Source organism: Centroberyx affinis, unplaced genomic scaffold (genome assembly GCF_046629955.1).
Source record: "Centroberyx affinis isolate AG114_WGS23_722 - 3 ecotype Tasmania unplaced genomic scaffold, CSIRO-AGI_Caff_v1 ptg001052l_1, whole genome shotgun sequence".
In the NCBI taxonomy this organism is placed as follows: Eukaryota; Metazoa; Chordata; class Actinopteri; order Beryciformes; family Berycidae; genus Centroberyx; species Centroberyx affinis.
In genome coordinates, this window is record NW_027279605.1 from 1 (window position 1) to 20,291 (window position 20,291).

The 20,291-nt window shown below is 41.1% G+C and overlaps 2 protein-coding genes across 6 annotated transcripts; one reads left to right on the forward strand and one right to left on the reverse strand.

The window, feature by feature from the left end:
- The first annotated feature begins 362 nt into the window (after positions 1–362).
- On the forward strand, positions 363–9,257 carry rbck1 (RanBP-type and C3HC4-type zinc finger containing 1). 3 transcript variants are annotated; one of them, XM_071522993.1, is made up of 13 exons: positions 363–426; positions 647–694; positions 1,292–1,436; positions 2,352–2,448; positions 3,160–3,358; positions 4,053–4,207; positions 4,383–4,556; positions 6,129–6,289; positions 6,744–6,855; positions 7,037–7,216; positions 7,343–7,441; positions 8,091–8,234; positions 8,382–9,257. In XM_071522993.1, exons 2-13 carry the CDS (start codon positions 655–657, stop codon positions 8,460–8,462), a joined length of 1,587 nt encoding a protein of 528 aa, XP_071379094.1. In that variant the 5' UTR covers positions 363–426; positions 647–654; the 3' UTR covers positions 8,463–9,257. The 3 variants fall into 3 exon arrangements, with proteins under 3 accessions (XP_071379094.1, XP_071379093.1, XP_071379092.1); XM_071522992.1 differs by having other exon boundaries at positions 369–562; XM_071522991.1 differs by having other exon boundaries at positions 369–540.
- A 272-nt stretch (positions 9,258–9,529) lies between these two features.
- On the reverse strand, positions 9,530–17,934 carry tbc1d20 (TBC1 domain family, member 20). 3 transcript variants are annotated; one of them, XM_071522988.1, is made up of 8 exons: positions 17,544–17,934; positions 17,047–17,232; positions 16,794–16,868; positions 15,679–15,865; positions 15,391–15,492; positions 14,046–14,187; positions 12,174–12,352; positions 9,530–11,978 (listed from the first exon to the last, which is right to left on the reverse strand). In XM_071522988.1, exons 1-8 carry the CDS (start codon positions 17,593–17,595, stop codon positions 11,714–11,716), a joined length of 1,188 nt encoding a protein of 395 aa, XP_071379089.1. In that variant the 5' UTR covers positions 17,596–17,934; the 3' UTR covers positions 9,530–11,713. The 3 variants fall into 3 exon arrangements, with proteins under 3 accessions (XP_071379089.1, XP_071379088.1, XP_071379090.1); XM_071522987.1 differs by having other exon boundaries at positions 16,794–16,874; XM_071522989.1 differs by having other exon boundaries at positions 16,794–16,874; positions 17,538–17,934.
- Between the last annotated feature and the right edge of the window lie 2,357 nt (positions 17,935–20,291).

The following is a 20,291-nucleotide window of genomic DNA, read 5'->3' on the forward strand; positions in this document are numbered from 1 at the left end:
TTTTCTATTCTATTCTATTCTATTCTATTCTATTCTATTCTATTCTTAAATGGAAGTAGGCCTATGTCTGAAATAGCATGGATTTGATGATTTGTGTAGGCTATACAAGTCTTTAAGATAGAAAAAAACATGTTTGGATTAAGTGGCTACAGCAGATGGTAAGAGTAAACAAACAGACATTCAAATGAAATAGGCCTACTTTTTTATTTATTTTTTTTAATATTATTTTATAACGCATTAAAAATCAAGATTCCAAAGTTTCATGTTTTCAGAAATAACACGTAGGGCGGAGCATAGGCCACCGATTCCAAATGGATCCTTTAAACCGTCTCTTCCTGAATTTACACTCAGTTTCACTTTCCGTTTTACCTGCTGTGTCTGACAATAAAACTAGACGCCGACACTTAAGAATAAAACAGATACTGGGTGAACAATTTTGTTATTAAATCTATTCTTTCATCAAACTGGAAATAGCCTACTGTTTAGGCTACTTCAAGTCGACCGAGAAGTAGTTTCTGGTTGTTGGGCGCAGATAGAGCTGTAAGAAAGACGACTTTAGGAGGTTGGATGTGAACTATTCAGTCTTAAAAATATTGTCGCAACTGAAATCTTTGCTTGACACATTTCGTGTTTTCTGTCATTTCAGGTCTAACTATGGCTTCTGAAGTTATCCCACCAGTCAATTTAAAAGAAGGTGAGCCATAACCTAGTTTCGATTTTGTCATTATGAATGAAGCTGTGATTTAGCGCAGGGGGTCTGAAACGCTTTGCTGTCACGGACCCCCAAGTATTGGACCTCCATTTTATTAGAGTTTGACTCAGTGTCACACATATGGGAAGATTTTTGTTGTTGTTAATTTAGTATTGAACTGTAGCATATAACTGTATATGGGGAGATAAGAGTGGTGAGAGTGAAACCCGTGAATACAATTATAATAGGCCTACATTCTCTAAGTGGGATCATTTACAGTGAATTACAGGTTAGTAAAATTTAAACTATTCCTCATTTTTCCGGGGACTCTCTGTAACACCCTGAAGGACCCCTGGGGGTGCCCGGACCCCATTTTGACAACCACTGATCTAGCCAACTTTATAGGATCAAAGAGCATATTTGAGAGAACAGGGTCAAGTGATTCTGCTCTGAGTGTGTAAGAGAGAGAGAGAGAGAGAGACCTAGACAGTGCAGCTCCACAGCATACACATATCACCTTGTCATGTTGTCATGAGAAGTGTTATCCACTCTCACAGTGTGTTGATGAGTCATGTGAGGATATGAACTCTCTCTGTGCAGCGGAGGAACTGGCCCAGTCTCTGAGTGAAGCCATCAGCGGTGGAGACGGACAGGAGGCGGTCAGGCTGTCACAGAGGTTGTCAGAACTCTCCGTTCCAGTGTCTGTCAGCATCAGCAGTCAGGCCTACCCACAGGCCTCCATACGGTAGGCCACTGTGTGTATGCGTGTGGTCTGCTATGACTTCCTTACTGTGACCAAATGTTTCCACAATAATAGAAAACCATAAATAGTTGTCACTTGTGAGGACCATCTCCCCAATTTTTGAAGGAAAATGTTTATTTCTAGGGTTAGGGGTCTGTTTTGATTAGAATCGTGTTAAGTGGTGATGGTTAGGGTTAGGGAAGATAGATAGATAGATAGATAGATAGATAGATAGATAGATAGATAGATAGATAAATAGATGGGTTTTTTTTATTCATATGTCACTCCTCAACGTAAAGATCATACAGAGTAAAGTGTGTTTACAATAAACACATTACCCTAATAATGACAGGAAAAAAAGAGTTGAGGACCACTCAGAGTCATGAGACACAGGCTAAAAATAAATAAAAAATACTTCTGTTAAGGATGAGGTGGCAGGCTTTGGCACATTCATTGATACAGTGTTTACCAGCTAAAATTACACACAATTTATTTTAAATCATCATACTCATTAAAATGTACAACATGGTTTGAGAGTTGAAAAAATAATTCAGAACGAATGTCTGTGTAGAGTTCACAGTGTAAGAGTACATGGGCTTCTGATTCAATAGAACCATTATGAGTGAATGTCAAGTACAACAACACAAGGTGAACAACAGAAGTGTGTGTGTGCGTGTGTGTGTGTGTGTGTGTGTGTGTGTGTGAGTTTGCGTGGAGGATTGAGATGAAGCTGGAAATGGGGTGTGACGGTGAGAGTTTCATATGAGGGTGGACGCGCATTCATATGGCTATACAATACCAATATAAACAACAACACAAAATATGACAGATATAAGACCAACAATATCAGATAAGTTCAAAATTGGCGTGGTTCTATTGTATTCTGTTGTATTCTATTCTATTCTTCTCTACCTGTAGGTTGAAAGTGGGAGTGGAGGATGCTCAGTCGGATAACTACATTCCAGTGACGCTTGTGGTTTCTCCTGACATGACTATAGTGCAGCTCAAGGACAAGGTACTGTAGCACTCATACTGCTGATAAAATGACGGCAAACACATACTGCAGATGACACAACATCATTTTCATCACTACACCTTATGAATAATATGAAACTCTAAACACTGAACTGAGCCATGACCTGTTAACTTTGGCCTGTTTCTACGCTGCAATCTATCTATCCATCTATCAAGCAATACATTTAATTATATGTTTGTTTTATATGTGTCAGTAGGCCTATACATTCTTGGCTTCTGTTGGTGATTTATGTTTTTTGAAATAGTTTACAGCATGAAATATAATCTATGGTGCAATTCTGTCATACAAATGATGTCAGTGTGTGACTTTCTTTCGTTTACATGCATGTACACACACTTGCACACACACGCTTTCTGTTATTGCCAGTCATGATTAGAAGTGAGAGTAGGGGCGCCCTGGTTGCTCACCGAGTACGGCGCGTACCATTTGGCTCAGGCTTTCCTGCAGCGACCCAGGTTTGAATCCGACCCGTGGTCCTTTGCTGCATGTCCTCCCCTCGCTCTCTCCCATACCTTCCTGTCTCTCTCTCACTATATCTCTCAAATAAAGCATAAAATGCCAAAAAACTAAATCTTTAAAAAAAAGAAGTGAGAGTAAACGCTTCATCACCCTTAGTCATTAAATGTGGTGTTACTGAACGGTTGTCCGTCCTTCAGATATAAGAAATACGTGTTCATGTTATGTTAACAGATCAGCCATGACTACGGGTTCCACCCTTCGCTGCAGCGCTGGGTGATCGGCAAGCGGTTGGCGCAGGACCGAGAGACGCTGTTCAGCCACGGTGTGCGTAAGAGTGGAGACCAGGCGTTCCTGTTCATCCTCTCCGCCCATGCTGCTCAACTCACACGGCAACAACACCAGCTGGACGAGGAGCAACAACGCCTAGAGAGTCGGTATCACACATACACACACATATATGAATGAAAGCACTCATGCGCCTACTATACATGCACCATGCACATGTGACCAAATATATACATGCGCATGCACTCTAGGCATTTTAAAAACACCCCAGGACGAAGTTGTACTGAGTAATTTTCAAAACACAGAAAAGTACATAGGCAACTGGTTTGAGAGAATGACAAATTTGTTTATACCAGTAGGTCTGGTTGTTCAGGCAGAAATGCTTTTCTGCTGCCACACTGCAAAAAAAAAAGTTAATTTAGTCTCATATTTAGCCTTCAAATTTTATTTTTCTTACACCAAGATTCTACCAGTGAGGTGAGATAATTTCCAATGAAGTTTCACTTCTTTCAGGAATTTTCTAGAAATGAGTGTCAGTATCTTGAAACAAGTCAGAATAAGGCAGATCAATAGTCTGCACTACAAACAACAAAATGACACTTATTCTACACAAATTCTTGAAAAAAGTGTATTTGTATTGGAAACAAGTGAAATGATCTAACCCCATTGGCAACATTTTTCACCTAAGAAAAATACGATATTAGGACTCAATAATAGACTGAATGACTTGTTAAGATGAAGATGTTTTGCAATTTCGGCCATGATTACAAGAGGAAATAAATAATTAGTCAACTTAGTGGTTAAATTGATGTTAAATTGAATGGTAATCTATTCTCCAGGCATCATGGAGTCGATGTCTCTCGTGCCCAGAGGGTTGGGGGGAGGCGGTGGTGAGAAGATAGCTCCTCTTCCAGAGACTCCACAGACTCCTCCTCCTCTTCCCCCCAAACCACCGTCGATTACTATACCTCCTCCTTTGCTTCCCAAACCTCAGGTCAGAATGCAAACTATTTTATATCACGTCATACATTACTGTATTAGCAAATATGTCAGTGTTAGGAGTGTGAATGAGGCTGTAAGGGTGTCGTCTCTCAATATTGTGCGTGCACGCATTCGTGTGCATGTCTATGTTTTTTTGAATGTGTGTGTGTGTGTATGTGTGTATACAGTTGGGGTGGTCCTGTAAGCAGTGTACCTACGTGAACAAGCCAACGCGTCCCGGCTGTGAGATGTGTGGAGACGAGCGGCCAGTGGCTTACCAGGTGCCCGACGTCTACCAGCCGGACCAGGAGGAGATTCTGAGACTGCAGCAGGAGCAGCTGGCCATGCTGCAGTACCAACAGGTAACAATGCTGCTAAGAAAGCTGGCACCGTCCTGGTCCACCAGGACAGTGGATCAGTGGTCTAAGGTGCTTACCATGGCTTACCAGGTCCGGCTCAGGACCTGTGTTGCATGTCATCCCCCTCTCTCTCCCAATTTTTACTGTCTCTCTCCACTTTCAACTATCTAATAAAGTCAAAAAATGCCCCAAAAAATAAGCTTAAAAGAAAACTGACAGGTAGGGATGGGACGATATATCAATCAATATATCACAATATAAATATGGCAATACGTATCATGGGGCTGAAAAATGAATTGCGATATTAGCTACATTTTACTCTGCTGTAGTGATCACAAATGAGATGACTTGCCCATCACAGTTTCACAAGCTCTTCATTGATATTATATTTTTTACTTCATTATATATGTATTATTTATTATTTATTTATGACATATTTACTTTATTATATATTTGACACTTTGTAATGGCATTTTTAAATAGTTGTTTACACTCTAGCAAGCCAATGCCATTGCTAGAAAGATATGAGGCTCAGAAATATAATCTGCACATATGTCATGTCATATTTTGTTGTCATTGAACTTGTATTTATTACATTGTATCGTGGTTGTATTGAATCCTGAACCCTGTATCGCATATCGTATCATGACATAAGCATGTCATCCCATCCCTACTGACAGGTAATGACATGACAATGACAATGTCATGACAATATAAGAAGCAGGGTTCCTAAATCTTTTCAGCCCGGTCTCCAACTTGAATAAATTTGATCTGTTTTGACCATGTTTTAATGAGCCTGTTACCCCGGCTCATTAGAACATAGTACTTTTGTTGCGTGGGGACCCATCAGCAATTGGCCTGCATTTTGGGTGAACACCCAACATAACATCACAACATAGTGTGCAGCTGGAAGCCAAGATGATGGTAATATGCAGCCCCAACAAATAATAATGGTAATAAGATACAGGACCAAGACGTTTTCTTGATAATAGACTGCGGTATGGGCAGGTAAACATTACAGCAATATAGAGTAGAGCTGATAACCATGGTGATGCTGCTGGATTACAGCTGGACAGACAGAAAGCCATCATAATAGTCTCCGTCCCCAGCTGTTTCACTTTTCACTCCATTTTACAGCGACACAAGATTACCATGACAACACACAGGATGCTGTTGGTGATGATAAGGATAATAATGATACTACTGCTTCTTCTGCCTTGAATTCTCTCTCTGTCTCTGTTGCTCTATCTCTCTCTCTCTCTCTCTCTCTCTCTCTCTCTCTCTCTCTCTCTCTCTCTCTCTCTCTCTCCCAAATTCAAATATGCTTTATTGGCATGACTGTTAGGATACAATGTTACCAAAGCAGTATGGACTCTATATAGTCATACAGTGTGTCATGTCATACATTAACCTGTAAGAAGGAAGCAAAGAAACAGAGAAAAGGAAACTTAAGATGCAGTATTATAGATTAACAAAATAGCAAATGACAACAATAAATTATCTCTTTCTTTCTCTCTCTCTCTCTCTCTCTCTGTTTTGTGCATGTGTGTTTCCCTCTCTTTCTGGGTGATGAAGGCTGTGGAGGAGGAGCGAGAGAGGAACTTCCAGTCCCTGCTGGAGACAGATGATCATAGCCTCGTCCCCAACCCCTTGGAGATGGATTGTCCCATCTGCTACACTTCCGTGCAGCCAGGGGAGAGCGTCACGCTCAGAGAGTGTCTGCACAGCTTCTGCAGGTCAGACACAGGAATATAGTGTTGTCACTGAAATCATCTATGTAATAATAATAAGGATAATAATATTGTGTTCACTTTCTAAAAGCTTCCACTGGCCATATACATGCCAATAGGTGCAAGAGATGACTATTTTTCTGCATTTATATTTACTCATAGTTTTGTTGAGGGTGATATAGTTGCATGAACAACCAATGCAGTTGATGAGTTCCATATAGTTCAAATCAAAGTAAAATAATAATAATAATCAAATTTAGTGTCTATCATAAGGCCTGTGATATTATAAAATAGCTACATTTTAGGGATGTAATCAGTTGCACTTTGAAAAGCAATGTACCTCCTACCCTGGAATACCTACTGATGTATTAATGACATTTCCCTGCATTCCATCTTTTGTGTGTGTGTGTGTGTGTGTGTGTGTGTGTGTGTGTGTGTGTATGTGTGTGTCCTATTCCAGGGAATGTCTGAAGGGGACCATAGTGAACAGCCAGGATGCTGAAGTGTCCTGCCCCTTCATGGACAACGACTACAGTTGTAACAGCAAGCTACAAGACCGAGAGATCAAGGCTGTGAGTGTAACACAGGGATGGCATCAGTTCAAAAGCCAAAATCTACCATGGGCAGAGGGCCAAGGGTTCAAAAATAATCCTATTGGACACTGATTATTGAAAATGTAACAAGTAAAAACAAATAGCTTCTCTCTCTCTCTCTCCTTACTTCACTCACTTGTTTGTGTCTCTTTGAGTGCAGCTCCTGACAGAAGAGGAGCACCAGCGGTTTCTGGAGTTGCGTCTGAGCATCGCAGAAAGCCGCTCGGAGCACAGCTTCCACTGCCAGACTCTCAACTGCCCAGGCTGGTGCATCTATGAGGACGAAGTCAACGAGTTCCCCTGTGAACTTTGCAACGAAACTAACTGCATTCTCTGCAAGGTAGTTTATGTGTGACATGGTGGAAGTTTGGATACTTGAGATACTTCAGCCACACTGCTATTGTTAATTGATCACAGAACTGTTTTTTAACATAAGCGGAAGTTGACAGTCTGTGTGTGTTTGCAGGCCATCCATAAGGACATGAACTGTAAGGAGTACCAGGATGACCTGCGCATCCGAGCAGAGAATGACCTGGCGGCCAAGCAGACCAAGCAGATGCTGGAGGTATTTCACTTTTTTAGAACATTTTGACTTATCATTAAAAAGTATATAAATTTATGTGAAAGGACTATAGCTTATGGGAGCTCTTGACCTACAGTATGTCTCTCCCTCTCTCTCTCTCTCTAATGTGGTATTGAATAAAGCAGAAAAGCCATAAAATAAGTTAATAAAGAACTGCACATTTCCTCTATATGCACAGGCTTGTAGCCTCTACTACTCTTAACCAATATTGTAATTCCTGCAGTGCCTCCAGATCATCCTTCATCCTTATTACGATCACTTAAAAGCCTTTGTTTTCTATCAGATACATTTATCATAGAGAAACTGATAGCTCTATTTTTTGTATCTTTTGCTAGCCTTGTTGTTATTATTTTTGTATCAAATATGTTTTAGCTTTTATGCCTTGCTTCCCATCTCAGTGCTAACTGTTTAATCTTGTGACTTTAGTCAATTTTTCTTTTTATTACTATCAAGCATCTGGAATTAAATTTTTTGTATGAGCAGTGGTATATAAACATTCACTGATTGGTTGACTGATGATTGAATGATGATTGATTGATCGATTGGTTGAGTGTCTGAGTGAATGCATTTCCATGTATTTCAGTCTATGGCTTGATTGCCTTTTACATTATTTTATTGTATTTCACTCTAGGGCTTGTTGCAGAATGGGGAGGCCATGCACTGTCCCCGCTGTGACATCATTGTCCAGAAAAAAGATGGCTGCGATTGGATCTGCTGCCTGATGTGCAAGACGGAGATCTGCTGGGTCACCAAACAGGCTCGCTGGGGACCGCAAGTAAACACGCACACACACACACATACGGAAATGTAGATACCACACTCAGATAGACAGACACACACACACACACACTGTTGATTCAGAGTATTCAGGAAAGTTGGATGGCAAACAGCTGTGCATCTGACTTGTGCCTGTCTCTTACAGGGCAGCGGAGACACATCAGGTGGCTGCAGATGTCGAGTCAACAATCAGCTCTGTCACCCCAACTGCCGAAACTGCCACTGAGACAAGCACACTTGTGAACACACACATGCAAGAGCAAGCACACACACTCTGTCTAAAGAAACAGACCTCAACTGCTAGCTGCTTTGACCCTCATAACTGTTATGTCTAACTGCTGTCTGAACGAATCTATATTTTTGATTTATTTTGCTTGTTTCTAGCCTTGTTTTGAATTGTACAGAAATTGTCAGCTATGTTCTACATCCCCACCACTGACAGTACCGACTGCCAGTGTGGTAACTGATGCTTTGATGACATTTTCTGTCATAAATATGCTCATATTGTACCTGATTTTATGCTTAATGTGCATTTTTACCTCTGGCTACTGCTTTCATCCCAGTTCAGAGTGGTGTGCCAGCCATGATTTTGTGTTCAGTCTAGTTTGGCTTCAGCTCAAACTTAAACATACCATAACGTAACTTTTTTCCTTCATGACAGAAATGTAATATTTTGTGAACGAGGTCTGCTCAAATATATAAATCCTCTCAGCCCGTAGTTAACACATACTGTAAACAAGGAATTTTCTTTGGGCAGAAATTATGTGGAATGTTGCTAATTGGGTAAGGTAATATGTTGTAATTACTACTAATTCTTAACTATTTCTATATGTGAAGGATAATGTCAATGTGTTTATAATGCAGAACAAGCTGCTGTGAACCAATGAAAGAAGTAGCGATTTCTGATACCTGCTATTTCATATATACTCTAATAAAAGGGTGGATAAATATGAATGCTGTATTGTCAGGCATACAGTTCTCCTGTAATTTGAGTGTTCTTCCATATAAAGATATAGTACAATAACCATTATACAACTTTTTTTTTTCCTTTTCTTGTATCTGTGTGAAGTTTTGTTTTTGCGTTGCACCTTTAATCACGCTGGTAAACTGGTGCTTCTGTCTTCAATCACTTTCAGATTACTTTTGTTTTTTAGCCCTGAGAGAAACCAAGGAAACACAATTCTACTAAAAGACTACTAACATTTAGTAGTCATTATTCCTTGGTTGAATTGGTGTGTATTTGTGTGCATGGATGAGTGCGTGCATGTGTCCGAACAAATACATTGTGCATCTTCACTCTAGTTTATTAGCATTCTCTTGTACAACTTTACATTAGTATAACAGATTCATCATAACAAAATAAACATAAAAGGCAAATAAATCACTTAGTGCAATGAAAATGAAAGAGAACCACTGAGTGCAGATATATGGTGTATTATAATACTGCTGAACAACTGTACTCTCAGGCACCTCAGAGCATCCTTGAGTGTGTTCCAGGTCACCTTCATTTCAGTGAGTTTGTAGATCCCATACCACCTGAATACGTGCTTCAGTACAAAGGCCATCTATATCACATAATATATTGAAGTGGGATATCCAAGTGTTCAGTCTATTATACAGCAAAAAAACGTCTCACCATCTCACCTTACTTTAATTACCATTGGTTGTTGTGCCCTCCAATGTAGGTGACCTAGAACACAGCCAGTCATGATTCAGAAGAGTTCTGTTAAGCAAAAGACATCCAACAGATCACAGACAATCCAAATATGCCATTTTAGCAGGAAGTGCTCTGAAAAGCTGTTGTGCATTTTCTATAAGACTAGGGCATTTAGGTGAATTCCACTTTCCAGACCTTGGGCAGAATACCACTGAAATCTATGCAATTCCATACTACTTTAAATAAGTGATTGAATGAAAATGCTTAAGCTAACTCCAGGTTTAAAAGCAAATAAAAATACTCAATGCAATCAATGGTTCTGGCGGGTTTTCTGACATGAGCACCCTTCCAGTGGGAGTGAGAAAAGCATCTTTGTCCAACTAAATTTCTAAAGTGTTTTCGCAATTCTAATGCAGTCTTTGCAAACCGGGTCCCCCGCTGTGCCAACCCAAAGGACATGGTATCCACTTAATTTCAATTGCACTTGCCCCAGTTCTGATATTTTCTCTGTGACCAGGCCATTGTGTGAGGGAGTGTGTGTGCTGCTGAACTATGAGGAGAGATTTAATCATCAACTCCAGTAAAGCGTGAGGCAAAATGTTTACCATAGTTAACTGGGGCCATGATACACAGGCACATTTTCAAGATTGTACAGCTGGAACAATTTAGTAAGAAGCTGGCCAGCTATAGTGGCCAGCTAACCATTTTTCCACAGTTTATTTGTTCTTTCTTGAATATACATGTCATTATTCCATTCTGTGGCCTAATACTCTGTATACTTTGTATCTCAGACTTCATTTTGAGATACAAAATGAAGTCCAAAGCAGCCTACAGAATGCTTAGTTTGATAACACCAAAACCTGTTTTGTTAAAAGCCCTTTACAAATAAATTAGAGTAAACATGGTGGCTTAGCACCAAACAGATACAACTGAGCAAAGGCATGTTAAGTCAACCAGGGCTGAAACCAAATTGGGTAGACAAGGGTAACAACTGTTATGTTTTGAAGGTTGCTGGTTCCCAGGGGAGGGAGACAAGTTCTCTTTTGTTTTTCGGACTCAAGCGGTTCTAAGAAACACAACTTTTAAGGAACATGATGACCTAGGAACACAATGAAAGGATGAAACCTTAACTGCCTATTAACATGGCCTCTGAAAAGTGCCTGTGTGTCATGACCATGTCCCCTTACAGCTACTTACATACCTATAAAATTACGAAATTAAACACTAAAACATACAGAGATAGGATTTGGACAATCCTGTATTTGGTCTCAGTCCAGGTATCAAATAGAGAACAAATGCGTTGCGACCATACACACGCGCACACTCGCATACAAACACTCTCACTCTCTTCATTGGCAGCAGTTTCAAGCCTAGTGAGGCCACCAAGCTTTCGCCTCAACAGCCTAAATCTCTGTGAGCATAACATTTCTTAACATCAGATTATCCTATTTCCAAATATAATTACATTTTGATGATGTCATCATCAATAAATGTTTTCAGAAATATGTCTCTTCACTATTATGAGATGGATTCTTCTCGCTTCAGAGCACCAGCTGTTGTTATGGTTATAGCGGTGGACACTCTTTGGAAGAGAGTCATAAAAAGGGCCCCAAACTGTGGCCTTAGCAGTTCTAGGTAGGATTTTTAGACGCATCCAGGTAGGGAAAGGAGTAGGGAGGACAGGTCCAGCTTAGGAAGCCAACTTCAGACAGTGCTGCCGACTGCAGTGTGTAGTTAAGTTAATGGGTCTTAGAAACAGACCTAGCAGATTCAGTCAAGGGGAGACGAGTTGGAGTGTAGGGGGTCAAAGGAGAGGCGGATCAAGGAAACAGGTCCAGTTTGGGGGCCCACTCCAGGGCAGTGTTGACAACAGCGATAGCTGCTGCCCCTAGAGCCACCGTCAGACCCATGACAGCCAATCGAACGAACCGCCGGGCTGCCGAAGGTTGGGCCACCGCTACTATTGGGCCCGCCCCTGAGCTCTCCAGCGCAGCCTGTTTTTGTCGCCGACGGCGACGGAGAACAGAGTCTGGTTGCTGTTGAGTGGATGCTAGGTCAAAGTCCTTAAAGGTAGAGGCTGCGGTGCTGGGGAGGGAAAGGGAAAGGTAAATAGAGAGACTGAGATAGAGTGAGAGAGAGAGTGTGTGAGTGAATAATGAAAGCTGGCAAGAAGTTGAAGTAACTATGAAATATGAATATCATTGTGTTAACAAAGTCAATGGCAAAAAACTATGCTTTTTTCCTTTAAAAGGTAAGGTGGTAAATGTAAGGCAGACGTACCTCTCCTGTGTGGCAGCCTCTCTAGCCAGTTCAGAGGGTGGGAACTGGACAAAGAGGTCTCCCGCTCGACTGATAAGCGTCTCATACGGCAGATCCTGGGGAATCTGGGACAGCAGGTGGTGGACCATGGCCATGTCGCACTCACAGTCCAACACCTCCTCTTCTCTGTACAGCACAATCTGGAACACAAATACACATAACATACACACAGACAAATACACACACAAATACACATGGGAAGATCAGGCAAGCCAAATCAGTGGCCACTTTTATACACTTGATTTGATGTAAATGTTAACCAGTGTTGACCTGCTTTTTAATCTCATTTTTATTTATCATTTTATATAGTGATGCACCATTCAATCGGCTCCAATCATGATCGGCAGGTAAACATTCATAGGTCATCATGATCAACCGATCAGCTGATCAGCTTTTCAACTGCCCAATCAAAACAACAAAAACGTTTCAATTAATGGATCAGGAAAGTGGTCGAACATATGCTGTGCAAAGTATGAGCCAATTTGCGGAAGTCAGCAGAACGTTAGTAGCGTAGGCGTGTCGTCCATCTGGCACTAACAGTTCATTTCTGACGTGTTTTGAATTTCACAGGCTATGATAATAGATTAGAACCAGTTTAACATGTAAGAGAAGGCAGAAGCCTATGCTGCTGCAATGTAAAACTTTCATGTACCACCAGTGGCAATAGGTGAGTAAGCACCTCAGTCATCAAGCACACTCTGACATGTAATCACTATGTTTGGATAAAACCTGATTGATTTACACATGGATAAGCCAGCTATGTCACACAGCCATAAGAATGATCTGTTAAACAAAGTGCTACATTAGAATTGTATTATTTATGCTTGCTGTGCACTTTTAAATGATGTGCTGTTGTTAGTAGAAAGTCTGGGTAAAATGCATAATTTCAATTGGTTGCTGTGATTGGCTGATCGCACTGTTAAGCAAGGTTACTATAATCACATGACTGCACACAGGATACACTGTATACAACACCTTTCCTCTTCTACTATTTCCTCTCTAAATGGAGCAGAGGTCATGGCGTGATCATGTCCTAGCAATCTATTTCTGGACACGAGTCTCTCCATGAGGCATGACATTACACAATATATCCTTAAGTTGTCACAAAGGCCATTTACACAATGGCTCAATACCAATGTCCGGCCTCACGGCGTTCCCGACAAGTCCGTGAGCGTTTAGGGCTGCCATTGAAAAACCAGCAAGTGCGTGAGGGCTCTGATGCAGACTTTTCAATGCCCATATGTGGCCTCTCTGCGAGTCCGCATGTCGGCAGACTTTTCTGAGGAACTTGCCTACAATTCATAGAATCAGTATCAATGTATCATGCCTCCCAATAGAAAAAAAAAACAAAACACAATTCAGGATAATAATGCTGTTTAGACAAAAACACAAGCAAAGAGTAGGGCCTAAATTACAAACTGATTAATTAACGGGAGATAGCGACGTCTGATGTCGTCAAGGCAACATGTGATGCCCCATTCCTCCATACCATTTCGAGCCCTCACAACTTCTCACACTCAGACACTACAGCTGTGCACACAGGTGACGTCAATTAAGTCTGTGAGGGCTCAGTCCTTAGTCCATAGGGTGGATATTGGGATTGGGTCAATGGCACAACTGTGTCTGGGGCATGCAAAGCCTCAACTAAAAGGACACCTTCCGTCTGGCCTTTGACATCAACAAATTTAGCTCATACAAACTTGTCTTGCCTCTGAGAATTTGTGATCAATACAAGAACCTTAAGTCATAGATCAAAGCTGAGTATAAAAACCACTCCCTTTGAGTATAGGGAATTGTCTAGTGGACTAATAGAGCAGACTATACGGAACTCACCACAGCAGCAAAGTAGATGGGCATCAGTGGATGGCAGGCCAGGAAGAAGTCATACAACCGGACAACATGGCGAAAGTCTGACAGGACGTGGCCAAACCAGGTGATCAGCCAACTGAGGGCAAAGATAGTGCCCACCTCTGCCCTGAGAATCGACACATGACAGAGATCAGCTGGGCCTAGCTGGGCCTGTCACTTAATATAAAAGCAACACAACATCAGACAATCAGTTAACACTACAAAACTGCTGGCAGAAATATCACTTATCAAGATGGTACAACATACTCTGTAATACCACTTGTGCAACTTAAAGCTAGTGCCTGTTTCTTGAAGTTACTGTAAATGTACAGGGATCTCTTCTGAGGTTAAAGGTCACTGTCTGTCACTCAGTGGATATGGTTCACTTTGTGGACAAAATATGGAGCACTTAGTCCAGAAGGCTTTAGGGCCTTGAGTTATGTTATGGCTTGGTCTGGAACTGAAAGTCAGATAAGGAGGCCTAACAACTTTCAACCCATCCCACACAGTTGAGGATTTAATGAGAGGTCTGTCCTTGAGTCCTTAGAGACTTTAACTCCCACATTTCTGATAGGATCAATATGCTTTTAGTGCACAGTAAAACCTTCTCTCAAAACTCTGCTGTCAATAGCTTCATCCTCTGCCTTGGGAAACAATGTACACAGTGAAAATACTATTGTAATCACGGTTGCCACTTATAAAGTGGTGGTGGATCCATCTAAGGACTTAATTAAAATGTCTGTGGTTAAGGAATTCCCCTAAAATAATGGCCATTATACAGGAGTCTATTAAGTTTGGCTAAATGGAAAAGGTTCCCAACGTAGTTGTAACTTACACAATGATGTAGAAATGTATTGAGACTGTACAACAGTTGTAGAAATTATGGATCCATCATTGTATTATTATCAGTATTATTATCATTGTGCTAAGCAACAGACTCAAAGTGTCATTATTTCAGCATATTTGGTGGAACTTGCATACAATTTGGAACGCATGCTCTGAAGAAAGATCATGTTGTGAAAACCAAGTTTCATAATGATGTTGAAATCACCTTTGAAATACAAGCCATCATGTGATGGCTTGTATCTCAAAGTAAAATAGGGATAGCAGAGTAAATGTAGTGAGTATCATAACCATAAGGCAAGCTGTGTGGGAAGTGAAGCCTTTCAATTCTTTCAACTTTGAACATTAAAAATTGCTGACCAATTATGTTCATATTGCACATCTTGTATCATGTTTCAAAGTTTTATGTCCCTTAAAGGCAACATCTCATAGGAGATTAAGAAAACAATTTAGGTAGTGCTGTTACTGAAACAGCAGAGAGACTTACTGCTGCATGAAGTCATGCACCTCAGGGTTTACCCTCTCAATGATGGGCATCAGATAGTTCAGAATGTGTTTAGTGTTGTCCATGGTAGGATCCATGAAGTCCCTGAGAATGAGAGAGAAAGAGGAAGAAAGAGAAAGTATGTTTTAGAGCGCACAATAGAGAAACCATTAGAGAGGGAGGGAGGAAGACAGCTACAGCAGTGTGTGAGCACATCATAGAGAAAAAATGAGAAAGGAGGAAGGAGGGTAAGGGAGCTAGCTAAAGTATCATTTAGAGTGTAGGAGGTACCTGAGGTGATGCGTGGACAGCTTCTCCACTAGGGCAGTTGCTAGGCGCTCTCCCAGGACCAATAAGAAAGTGACGACAATGTCGTGGTATCCTTGGTAGTAGTGCAGCTGGGGATTCCGTTTCAGAACTCTGAGGATGATGTCAATTAGCTCTTCCTGAAGACCCTCCCTCTGCTCGTCTGGCATGCCTGTACAAGTCCATCAACACAAGTCAACACTGTCACCTTATGCAGGGTTTCATCTAGGCCATGCCATTGCACCGATGCACCCCATAAATATAAAATATCCTAGAGGTGCACCGATGCCAATTTTTCAGAACAGATATGAGTACTGTGTACTTTATTAAGTAGATTGGACGATACAAGTACCGAGAACAAGAACTTCAATTGATCAGTATATAGATCAATTGATCAATATAGCCTATGCACTGAAAATTGTGTAAGTATTCAAATAGGAGCAATGACAGTAATAACATAGAAAATGAGCAGAAAGTAATTTTTCACAAATTACATATTGTAATTCCGTCATTACTCCTACCAGTGTCAAAAATGACTAAATTAAAATAAATAAATAAATGCGCCTTCCCAACAAAATTTCAGTGTAGAACCAATATTACCCAACATGTTGCAGTTTTTTGAGCAATACAAAATGCCAGTGAGTATACTGAAGGGGGACTCTATAGTGAAATGTAAATATAGCCTAATTATTGTTTTTTTTTTGTTTTTTTAATGCCATATAGTTATACCAACATTACATTTTCATTTAAATATTTCACAGAAGAAATTCCTTTTATTCTTGCTTCTCTCACAGCCAATCACTAATAGTGTTGGCAGAGCAGCAACGTGCTGTGCATTAACTTGCTTGGCTATGCTAAACATAGCCAAGTTGTAGTCCTTGGCTATGCTAAACATAGCCAAGCAAGTTAAGAATTCAAGGTACCAATATTGTATTGTTTTCTCTCTAGTCTCCAGATTAGGTGCGCTTGGGACAGAGCACCTCAATAAGAGCTGGGCTGTGTGTTTGTCTACACTAGCAGAGTCTGTGGGTGTCTGTATGCTCAGCATTAGCTCAAATGAGATGCTAGATGGCATTGAGACTTGTAAGGTTTCTACTCACCAGGCGGGAACCTCCGTAGTGAGCGCTGGACATCCAGCAGCACCTGGTTGTAGTCCTTGTTATTCTCCCGCTCTACTGTTTCTGGACAGGACATCTCACCATCAGTATTATTACCATGTAACAGTCGAGCGTGTGTAAGTGTTTACACCTGCTGAGACGCTCACACTGCTACCAGTTTGTGTGTTAATACAGTACCCCGCATAGTAGTGGAGGTATGTGTACTGACATATATGTGAGTGTGTGTTGCATTTACCTTGATCCTGTTCCAGGATGTGTGGGGGGACGTTGAGAAGCCGAGGCCATACTTGACAGCGGATCTCGTCAGTCAGTAGTCCTCCCTCACTGATGGCCATCCTCCTCAGAGCTGCTACATCCACCGGACACACACTCAGGGCTTGTGTGATGTCCGCAATTTTCCTCTTCCGCCTGGAGTCCCAGTCTGACACACGGGCGCACACATCAAGCAATAATTCATATTAGCCACTTACCGAGGATAAGTTAGCCTTAGTTAGACTTAGTTAGCCTTTACCTTGCTACCGTTACATGTCAAACATTGGCTGATGTTTGCTGGGAGGGTAGCTAACTCCAACAACAACACCGGTAGAGGTGGTCATGATTTTGCATGATAAATAATTAACTTAACAGCTAGGTGTTTGGCTCCACTGCTAAGTTAGCCTAATAACCGTTACTATTAGCCAGACTGAAAACGCAAAACCTCTCAAGAGCGATCTATCGACATGCCACACTTACCTTGTTTACCATTCAATGGTGATGAGGCACCACCACTTCTGGATTTCTTCATTTTTTTCTCCACTCCTTGGCGTTTGCTATTTAGCTGCAGCTACAAGCTTGTCATCCTTATTTGTTTGGCTAACCTCGATTTAGCCTGTTGTAGCTGCCAACTAGAGGCTAGCTGTCTAATTAGCAAGGCCACCCTCATACACGCAGGCCTGGTTGTTAGCTAACGTTAGCTATCAAGCTAATACTGTACAGTCCTCGTTCCGAAACTTCCATTTTCTGCAACATGGCCATCGTTACTGTAACTAGTGTCAAATTAGTTGCCAATTCTTAGACAACGCTTAATAACAATATGGCTAGATTGATGAAATGGCTACATGTTTACAATGGCTTCAGCGGCCAACAGAATCCACTGACGTTTGCTGGGTTGTCTGCACGGGCTGATGACGTTGTATCAAGATGATGGGAGGTGCCCGAGGAGGAAGGGAGGGGGGGAGAGGAGAGGGGGAGAAAGAATGGGAGTGGTGGAGGAGGAGGGGAGGAGAGAGAGAGAGAGAGAGAGAGAGAGAGAGACGGGTGGGGGCTCCCTCCCTACCTCGAGGTAGGGGGGGGGCGCGCTACGTGCCTGCGCACCCACTAAATTTGGCGAGCCTGAACTATAGAAACTGAGATTGTTTTTAGTTAGCTACCTGTCGTAATCGTTTGTAACCCCTTGCCTTGTTCTCTGCATGTTTTATTTATACACTGTGTTTTTGTTTGTTACCTGCAGTTAAGTTAAGAAAAATCTTCATGACCGTGACAAAGACGCATCTAGCTATCATAATATTACAATGTGAAAATTCACCACAATTATTCTTCACAGAGGCATGAAATTGATTTCAACTCCACCCCCCCCCCCCCCTCACATTATGATCTCTGTTCCTCTGATATTCAATCTTGAACATTTCACTCAGCTAGTGCTCACTTTCCTTTACCTCCAACTCTGTCTGTGATCTGTCTGCCTCTAGATAGATAGATAGATAGATAGATACTGTTGGCCTATGCATTGTGTAATATATAGGAATGGTATATGTTACGAATTGTATAGCATTAAGTAGGCTACTACAGACATATACGTCTCTGAGAGAATATAGTCCTTTACTCCTTTATTATTGTGATTTTTCGTTAGGGATGTGGGCATAGCGCGCCTAACCACATCCCTAACGCACGCACGCACACGCATGTCCGTGCATGTTATGGGTGTGTTGTTGCCTCTTACTCAGAAACAGGTGTTTGCGACATTGCATTTCCGTAGGTTTAGTTTCTAACTGTGCGTTGTGCCGAAACGAAAACGAAACTGACAGAGCGATGAGTCTTAAGAGACATTTCCTGAACTGCTGATCAGTCAGAGCCTGGAAACAGCCAAGACAAGCAGCAGCTAGACCGACTGTGGGATATATGCTGTGTAGGCTACAGTAGGCTATATATCGTGGGAAACGAATTACCTCTAAAGCTTAATGTAGTTGGGGGAATGTAATGTCAAGTGGATTTCAGTCAAGGTAAGTTCATATTTGAGGAAAGGCAGTAGGCCTATAATAGCCGACTACCCTGTTAAGAAGTGAGAATAAGACTGAGGAAACTCAAGGCCCGAAAATGAAGAGAAAGTTGAGAATGATGATGATGATGATGATGATGCTGATGCTGATGTTTACAATGATGATTGTATATTGTTAGTCCCTATAAGAATGATATAAAATAATATAGTGTTACCATATGAGATTAAAACAACAACAACAACAACAACAACAACAACAAAACATAAAGTACAACTCGGCCACTATAAATTCACTTGAGTACCACAGACACACTAGAAATATTTTAGGAATTGTATAGTGACTTTTCGTTTCCTGTAGGTTACAACTAGACATTTTGTGGTCATACTATATAAATGCAGTCCATTTGTGGTCATATGAAGTTTATTACTGTCTGTACCTATCTGTATTGTTATTGACAGTGTTATCTCTTGGCACGTACCCATTCGCAATCTCCTAAAGCAAACAAAGGCCTGCATGTCCGGGATTACTGCAATGCTGTATCATTTACTGTTATCAGATGACGTTCGTGTGAAATGAAACCTTAACTCCTATGCAGCTCCTACTGTGGTCCAGCAGAGGGCACACTTCGCCTTCAATAGGGTTAACTGGGGCAAATGGGCTACAATGCCTATGTTTGTGAGGCCTATAATTGTGAGGCCTATAATTGTTTGTTTTAATAAAGTTAAAAACGTTATTCGTATTTTCTAACCTAAAAGGAAACTCATGTGCATAGGTGAGTATGATGGGAGCACACTTACATTTGTGTAAGAAGCACCTGTTGCTTTAATTGGTTTATAAAATGGTTTGAATGTAAATGATAAAACTACTGAAGGGTGAATACTACTGTGCATTGAAGAGGCTATTTGCTGTAATGCTTTGGAAAAGAAGGGATGAGTAGATGGGATACTTGGCTGGCAGAAACTTAGAATCACACTGTTATTTTAAGCAATTTGTTGAACCCAAAGGCTGTTGAACAAAAGAGGCAGATGGTCCAGAGTTTCCTTAAATTTATGGTACTGAATATTTTTTCATTATAATATTGGAATTGCAGGGTGAGTTGTAAAGTCTCGGGAAGAGAAAGCAAAGTGTCAGAGAATAATTAGTGTGGACTAATTGTATAGAGGCACAGGTAGTTCCGACCAAGCAATCTGATTGGTCAACTAGACATTTAGAACGTGATCAAATC